Source organism: Orycteropus afer, unplaced genomic scaffold, assembly GCF_000298275.1.
Source record: "Orycteropus afer afer isolate SDZICR_OR568_19922 unplaced genomic scaffold, OryAfe1.0 scaffold00064, whole genome shotgun sequence".
NCBI lineage: Eukaryota > Metazoa > Chordata > Mammalia > Tubulidentata > Orycteropodidae > Orycteropus > Orycteropus afer.
Genome location: NW_006921651.1, coordinates 7227509 through 7236795, shown reverse-complemented (window position 1 = coordinate 7236795; position 9287 = coordinate 7227509). Strand labels below are relative to the sequence as shown.

At 35.6% G+C, this 9287-nt stretch overlaps 1 protein-coding gene across 1 annotated transcript in view; it reads left to right on the top strand.

Moving 5' to 3' along the window:
• Window positions 1-8324, top strand: part of CUTC (cutC copper transporter) — a 45314-nt gene extending 36990 nt beyond the window's left edge. The window contains exons 7-9 of the mRNA XM_007939967.2: window positions 3342-3369; window positions 7314-7419; window positions 8210-8324. Coding sequence (XP_007938158.1) covers window positions 3342-3369; window positions 7314-7419; window positions 8210-8324 — 249 coding nt within the window. The remainder of the gene's footprint in view (window positions 1-3341; window positions 3370-7313; window positions 7420-8209) is intronic.
• The last annotated feature ends 963 nt before the right edge of the window (window positions 8325-9287 follow it).

The window sequence follows — 9287 nt, the reverse complement described above, 5'->3', positions numbered from 1 at the left end:
TATAATCAAGTGTTCTGGAATTCCCATTCTTCTCAATGTTATCCATAATTTGTTATGATCCACACAATCAAATGCTTTTGCATAGTCAATAAAACATAAACATCTTTCTGGTATTCTTTGGTTTCAGCTAAGATCCATCTGGCATCAGCAGTGATATCCCTCGTTCCACATCCTCTTCTGAATCCAGCTTGCATTTCTAGAAGTTCTTTGTCAATATACTGCTGCAACCATTTTTGAATTATCTTCAGTAAGATTTTACTTGCATGTGATATTACTGATATTGTTTGATAATTTCCATATTCTGTATGATCACCTTTCTTTGGAATGGGTACAGATATGGATCTCTTCTAGTCAGTGGCCAGGTAGCTGTCTTCCAAATCTCTTGGCATAACTGAGTGAGTGCTTCCAGCAGAGTCATCCGTTTGTTGAAACATTTCAGTGGGTATTCCATCATTTCCTGGAGCCTTGTTCTTTGACAGTTCCTTCAGTGCAATTTTTACTTCTTCCTTTAATACTATTGATTCTTGAACACCTCCTGAAATGGATGGACAGCAACCAATTCTTTTTGGTACGGTGACTCTGTGTATTCCTTCCATCTTCTTTTGATGCTTCCTGTATCATTCAGTATTTTGCCCATAGAATGTTTCAGTATTGCAACTCGAGGCTCAAATTTTTTCTCAGTTCTTTCATCTTGAGAAATGCCGAGCGTGTTCTTCCCTTTTGGTTTTCTAACTCCAGGTCTTTGCACATTTCATTATAGTGATTGGCTTTGTCTGCTCAAGCTGCTCTTTGAAATCTTCTGTTCAGCTCTTTTATCTGTCATTTCTTCCATTTGCTTTAGCTACTCTTTTGCACAAGGGCAAATTTCAGAGTCTCTTCTGACATCTATTTTGGTGTGTTCTTCCTTTCTCGTCTTTTTAATGACCTCTTGCTTTCTTCATGGATGATGTTCTTGATGTCATCCCACAGTTGCTCTGATTTTCGGTCATTGGTATTCAATGCATCAGATCTGTTCTTTAAATGGCTATAAATTTGGGAGGGATATTATCAAGGTCATATTTTGGCTCTTGTGGACTTGTTTTAATTGTCTTCAACTTCAACTTGAATGTGCACATGAGCAGTTGATGGTCTGTTCCACAATCAGCTCCTGTCCTTCTTTTGGCCAAAGATACTGAACTTCTCTATCTCCTCTTGCCACAGATGTAGTCATTCTGATTCCTGTGTATTCCATCTGGTGAAGTCCACGTGTATAGTCATTGCTTATGTTGTTAAAAAAAGATATTTGCAATGAATAAGTTGTTGGTCTTGCAAAATTCTATCATGCAATCTCCAGCGTTATTTCTATCACTGAGACTGTATTTTCCAACTTCTGGTAACTCTGCTTTGTTTCCAACTTTTGCATTCCAGTCACCAGTGATAATCAACACATCTTGATCGAATGCTCGGTCAATTTCAGACTGCAGACTTGGGAGAAATCTTCAATAGTTACTTACTAACTCACTGCCATTGAGTTGGATCTGACTCATAGCAACCCCTCCTTGGGTTTCCAAGGTGATATCACTACGAAGTAGATTGCCCAACCTTCCTTCCTGAGGAGTGGCTGGTGGGTTTAACCACCAGCCTTCTAGTTAGCAGTCAAATGCCCTAGGCACTATACCACCAGGGCTTCCCAATGGTTACTTAGAGCACATTGAAGTGTCTATAACTCATCTTAAAAGTAGGGAGGAGAGTTGTTTCTTCCTCTGCTCATAACCCTTCCCTCCCTACTCTCATTACCTTCCCTTTTCACTGCTTTTGTTTTATCATTACTTCTGAGATTTTCTGCTTCTCTTCTCTTCTTTGCATTTGATGTTAGTTAGTTTTTGCTTTATTCTTTTCTTTATGTTTCTGTTTTCATCTGCCCTTTTCCATCCTTTTTATTTTCCCTTTTACCCCTCTTCCTACCTTGTACACTATCTCTCTCTTTTTTCCCCATTTTCTCCTCCCTACACTAAGGGAATCTTTCTATTTTCTCATTTATCCTATCTAGACATGATGTGGGAACTCTGGTGGCATAGAGTCTAAGGCATTTGATTGCTAACCTAGAAGGCTGGCGGTTCAAACCCACCAGCCACTCATTGGAAGGAAAGTTGGGCAATCTGCTTCCATAGTGATACTGCCTCGGAAACCCAAGGAGGGGTCACTAAGAGTTGGATCCAACTCTATGCCAGTGAGTTTGGCTTTTTTGTTTGTTTGTTTCAGACATGATGTAGACTAAATAAAGTATTGTTATCTTTTATCCCATGTTATCTTTTTCAACATTAATTTATTAGATATAATAGTTGGATGCTTCATATTTTTTATGGAAAAAGAAACTAAGTTATATGTGATTATTGATTGAATTTTTGTTGTAGTTCAAGAGCACTCAATAGAACATAGATTCTTTACTCAGCCCTTACTGCATACATAGGCTGAACAGTTGAGGCAAATGACTTGAAATTGTGATTGGTGGCAAGATTGGCTGGTCTGGCATTAAAAATTCATTTTAGGGAATACATATGTGAAAAAAAATTCAATTTATGCATAACTTGACTAATTTTATTCAGCAAATTAGTGAGCTTGATATACTATGTAATTTTTATTTTGTCATTTTTACCTATTTGCTTTCTAGCAGTTTAACCAACTACACATTTTATAATGGACTAATTTCCCTTTGATGTTCAGTAATACTGAGTATACTGCTAAAATTGATTTTAAAAAATGAAATTTTGAATTAAAATTTTAATAAAATTTCAGTATTTATTTTCCAGAATTATGAGAAATTAAATAACTTCATATAGTATAGTTTTACTTCATAAGAACCAGTTAACTGTACCTATGGTTTTGTTTAATTGACATAAGGGGAATATAGTTGAGGATACAGGATTTGAATGAATTTTTTTTTCAATCATCTATTTATTTAGAATTGGCTTTATGCTCATTTTTTTCAGGGAAATCATTATTTAGATTCAACTACTTTCATCTCCTTGCATGCTAAGAACTCATAATTTAATTAGTGTCATATTTAATAATGACTTTTCTGAAGGGAGTGTGATTATCTAGTATTTATATTGTAGTCTTTAAAGACCTATATTAATAGTAAAGGTCTTTAAGGCAACATAATAAACTTTTTGGATAGAGAGATCTGGTATACTGTATATTTTTCTTGTCCAAGATTCTGAAGAAATAGATATCTATTGGAAATTAGACATTAATAGTAATATTTTAACGTAGTATATTTTGACTTATATCTCTGTTCTCACTGCCTTATTGCCCCATTTAAGAGAAGGATATTAAAATTTACTTTTTTTTTCTTTTTTCAGGCAAAAGGCAGGATTGTGGTAATGCCAGGTATTTATTTATATATCCATTCACTAGCTATAACCCTGAACTGTAGGAAAGGAGGAGCAGAGGAGGCAGGAAAATGTGGGAGCAAGTATTAGTCCATGGTGTTTGGATAGAACATTGATTAAACTGTTTAAGACTGGGGGATCTGTGTTGTAAATGGAGTTCTTGGGTGGTGCAAACAATTAACGTGCTCAGCTGCTAACCAAAGAGTTGGAGGTTTGAGTCCACCCAAAGACACCTCAGAAGGAAGCCCTAGTGATCTACTTCCGTAAAAGTAGCCATTGAAAACCCTGTGGTGCACGTTCTACTCTGACAACATAGGGTATCCGTGAGTTGGAATCAACTTGACAGCAACCGTTGGTGGTGGCCTGCTGGAGGTGGAAACCTTAGAAGAAGGATAACATTCTGGCAGGGTTAGCTCATAGAAGAGCAAATAAAGAAGTAGACTAGGATTGGGGTTTCTTCATGTTTGTTCTTCCCGTCATGTAGACCCCTGTAAATGTGATGCTTCTCTCTTGTGAGGCGCAGCACATTTGATGCTGCTTCACTGTGTTAGGGCCAGAAATCCTGGTTGTTAACAAATGTTTAGGCCTAGTTGTTAAGCTAACATTTAGATAAATATAATACTCCCAGTTTCTGAAAATCTCTGATCTCTGAATTCTTCCTTACAGCCAGAATAATTTGATTATATGTTCTTGATGTTAACCATAAGATTAACTATATATATAGTGGCTTATTAGATTTCAACAGATGTGGCAATTTTTTTAAAATTAGATAAAGCAAACTGGAATCAGTGAGACAAATAAAAAAGGCAATCCTAACTTTTTCTTTTTATTACTAAATTTATCAAACATATAAAGAAGTGAAAAACAGTATAATAAATACTCATATATCCATTCCTCTAGACTTAATATTTTGCCATATTTCCTTCATCTTTTTTTCTCAAGGTATTTTAAAATTAAATTAAAGCCATCACTTTTAAAGGGGGCATTTTTCCTGTATAACTACAGTATTATAATCATATCATCAAAATACTAATGGGAGCTCTGGTAGCATAGTGCCTAAGGCACTTGACTGCTAACCAGAAGCCTGGTTGTTCAAACCCACCAGCCACTCCTCGGAAGGAAAGTTGAGCAATCTACTTCCATAGTGATACTGCCTCAGAAACCCAAGGAGGGGTCACTATGAGTCGGGTCCAACTTGAGGGCACATAACAATAACAACAACAATGCCATTTAAGACTCAGTCCATAATCACCTTTTTCCAGTTGTTCCCAGAATGTTTTCTACAATCATGTTCAAACCAATATCCAGTCAAGGAATAAACATTACATTTGATCATTATCTTTCTTAATGCCTTTTTTCCCCCAACAATAAATGGTGTTTCCTCAAAAGGTTCAACAAAAAGGTACCATGTGACCCACCAGTTCCACTCTTAGGTATATATCCAAGAGACGTAATGTCTTATAACATAGAAGGTCTCCTTTTCTTTTTCTTGCCTTTTTTTTCAAATGGCATTAAAATAAACTGGGTCACTTGTCCTACAGAACATCCTACTTTCTGGATTTATCAGGTTATTTACTTTTGATACTGTTTAACTTATTCTTCTAGTCTCCATATTTCCTATAAACTGATGGGTAGATCATAATATTTGATTATATTCTGGTTAAATGTTTTTGGTCAGAATATTTCATGGGTAACTCTCTATGCTTCACTTTACATCACATCACAGGGCATATGATATCTGGTCATCTCATTATCAGTGATGCTAAGAATGATTATGGGGTTTAAATGACAACAGCCAGATAAAAAGCTGCTAGTGAAAAGGGACCAAGAAGAGGGATGCTATCAGAAATTTAGAAAGGCTTTCACCTTAGCAATTTCCTGAAACATGATGGTTGGAAAACATAAACCGTCTGTCAAATTAAAGCCCTTTATAGATTAATCAGGGAGCCTTGGCATGCATGGTACAATGGTTAAGTGCTTGACTACTAACCAAAAGGTCTGCAGTTTGAATTCACCAGCAGCTCTATAGGAGAAAAGACCTAGTGATCTGCTCCCATGAAATTACAGCCTGGAAAATTCTATGGGGCAGTCTGCTTTGTCACATAGGGTCGTTACAAGTGAGAATCGACTTGAAGGCATACAGCAGATGTTAATCAGAGAAGATTAAGGAGACTTGGTGAATCAAGATTTTTTTTCACATTGGCAACTCATATCTAGACTTAAACAACTGTTACTATTGTCTTTCCTTAATATATTATTAAGTTACCTGCTACGTGCAAGGTATGACTTTGGGTACAGAGTTATATAAGAAAATTCCTCAAGAGGCTTACAGTCTTAAGGGGAAGATTTGATATACAAAAGTATTTGTGATTAATTTGTTTAACAGACCTTATGAAGAAAATGCTAATGATAAGCCAGGTTCTGTGCCAGATATGAAAAATACAGAAATGAATATGAAATAATCCTTTTACTTGAGGCATTCATAGATAGATCTATAAACAGATTATTACAATTTCAGATAATTATGTACCAGTGAGTAAAAATTCCCTAGGCAAGTCAACCTGAATGCTTGAATGCCTAATGTGTGCTCATCATTGGAAAATATAAAGATTAGAACATAGTAGTTGCTTTCTAGGGGCTTTCATGATGAGGCTTACAACATACTTAGGCTCTAGTTTTCTTATCTATGAAGAGGGAATATTGAACTAGTTCTCTTTGTCCTTTTTAACTCTTAAGCAGAATTAGTCTATGTTTAGAAAATGAATTACCTAAATGCTAAAATTGCTAATAACTGAGCAACATGTGTTTTAGTGGCCAGACATTTTATTTATTAGAAGGAAATAACATATTTCTCTCTTATTTTAATCCTTAACAATATGCTTGAGAGGTTGATATTATTATCCGTTTTTTATTGGTGAGAAAATATTGGTGAGACTCAATGGATTTAAGTCATTTCTCTAAGGGCACTCGGATGTGAACATCTACAGTGGGAGAGCTAGATTCCAGTCTAAATCTCCTTCACAGTCTATGTTCTTTCTACTTCTTAGGACCACTGATACTAGTAAGTATTTTCCTTACTGTCCTAGTAAGGAAAAAAAAGCCAAGTTAATGAGTTTGAAAGAGTGTAAAGACAAGTCATTTCAGCAACTTCAGTAGCCTGAGATACAAAGTAAATATTTAACCAGTCATTCAAAAATATTTATTGAGTACATCCAAAATATTAGGTGTTGTAATTGATGAAGGATGTAAAGATGAATAAAGGAATTTCATATTTATAATCTGTTATCAATGCAGTGCTTAAAAGCATTTAATAGCATTTGAATTGTTCATCAAAACAAGTGAGTCATCATAAACTACTTGGCTGTGCAGTGTTAATAAAGTAGAATCAGATTCTTCTATGAAATAAAATTAAAAATTACTACAATACAGTAATTAAATAATCTATATAATGCTATATTATTAGCGTTATTATTACATTATTCCCATTTCCAGTGAGGTCGGCACACTTTTTGAGTCCTGGGCATCCAGGGTTCTCTCTTTCAAACACTTCTCTTTGAGGCTGTGTTTTAGAGCTTTTCCTCAAGCCTGTTCTTAGCTTTTGTTTGATTTATTTGAGGTTAAAGCACAGATGGAACATTCAATGATTTTCTTCAAGACCGTTGAACCCTTGCTGCCACAGGATAATTTGTTAAAGTTAGTAAAGTATGGCATTGTTATATAAACCAGTGGGACATACGAGATTCTGTCATACAGGTTCTTTGATCTTACTAGTTCTTTTCCAGAGTCTTTAGTCTATGTCTTTTATCATTTCTTTCTATCTCTTAGTAGGGAGATAGTAATTCTTGAATTAATGAGAAATTTCAATACAGCAAGCAATTATTATTCACTAAGTTTTATACAGAATTCTGTTCTACTTACTGTATTACTTACTGTTTCTGACAGGGGGTGGCATAACAGACAGAAATCTGCAAAGGATCCTTGAAGGTTCAGGTGCTACAGAATTCCACTGTTCTGCTAGGTCTGCCAGAGACTCAGGAATGAAGTTTCGGTAAAAAATACGTTTTTTTGACTCAGATAAGAAGGGGTGGAGTTAATCTTTACTTCCCCAAATAGGAAAACTTTAGTTAATGTCAAGATTAGTGAATGGAATGTGTGATTAATACCATAAGTATTAGTTGAAAAACATTCCTGAAATTGTTCTTATCTTGTCTTAAATAAGCCCACTTTTCTGACCATAGTTGAACCTCCATATCCTTAAAGCATTACTGACTTAGACCAATTAGTAATAAGTTTTAATTTAGCAGCTGAGCTTCAGATGAGTTAAATATGCACGTGTGCCCATTCGCCCGTGCTTTCCTTTAGCAAAGGTAATAACTATGGTGTAAGGATGGAAGACTTAGTCATCTTTATTCCTCTTACCTTTAAAATGTAGTCTACCTTCCCTTTCCTCTCTTCAGTTCTTTTGCAATTATAGCACCATTAAGGAATTGAAACTATTTTGTGTTTCATATTATACTTGATTGAATCCCTGTAATTTAATAGTTGGTAGTTGTTATTTTTATTTATGGGTTAGAAAAAATTAAGATGTAAAAGAAGCAAGAGCCTTAAAACTTACATTTCCAGATAGAAAATCAAATATACTGTCTGGTAGATTTGGCGACTAGATGTTTCAGGAAATGAAAGTTACGGCATATAGCAGTTCCCAGCGTTTTGATCCACCCCTGCTTTTGTACTGTGCACTAGCCTATAAAAGGAAGTACCGCAAAGAAGGCTCGTTTAGTGAGAGTTTCTCCTAACACATTATATAATTATTTGTTCCTGTGTTATTTCTGTTGCAGAAATTCCTGTGTTTCCATGGGAGCCTTACTTTCTAACTCAGAATATTCTCTAAAGGTAACGGATGTGACCAAAGTAAGGACTTTGAATGCTATTGCAAAGAATAGCCTGGTGTAGCTAGACCTCTCTGAGCAACATGGATATTACCGGATGAAGGTAGAACTACTGTCTACAATTCTCTGTGATACAACTTGAACGTTTTCTGGCTAGGACAGTCACAGTCCCTGTTTTAAGTCTGATATGGCCATGAAGAACATTTCCAAAGAAGAAGAAGAACTTGAGATAGCTATAGTCACTTCCTTTGCTTAATCTTGCCACATCTCTGCTTCATGGTTAAATCTGATCTATTCTTCCAGAGGCTTAGTCTGATGGTGATGGAATTAATTAGTGAACTTGGAAAAATCAGTGGCAAAGTATGACTTCAAGGTCATTTCAGTAGTAGTATTTTGCTTTTTCATTTGTGAAATAAAAATTTCCTTCGCTTTTTGTCTAGTCTGTTACTCTTATTTTAAATATAGTCTGTAACCAAATATGAGAGGGATGATTTTGTTTTGTTTTTTCCTTTTATTATATATTCGTTGGATATGTGATCCTGGACAAGATGCTGAGGGTACCAGAATAAAATGGTACCGCCTAAAAATACCTAGTCATGAGAAGAAGAATGTAAAAGTTCCCAGATTTATAAAGGAAGAAGGGATGGCTGGGGTTTGTAGGTTACTTCTGCTTCCAATCCAAGACAGAGAAATGGTTTAACCAAAAGGTTCATCTGACAATCTACAATGACCTATAGTAAGAACGGGAGAGGTTAGAGAAGTTATCAAAGTAGTCATTTCTTCCTTTTAACTGAGGCCACAAATAGGGAGGATAGATTCTAGTGATGGAATATGGTTTTCCTATAAGCAGATCCCAATGGTGAAGTTCATCATTAGCTTTTAGGTTTCTTTCCTATTTCTAATCTCATTTTAAACTGACAACATTGGAGAGTTCCGGCAAGATGGCGGACTAGGCAGAAGGATTGCACAGACCCTCTTCAACAAAGAAAAGGGAAACCAATTAACACAGACACAGAAGATAATCGTG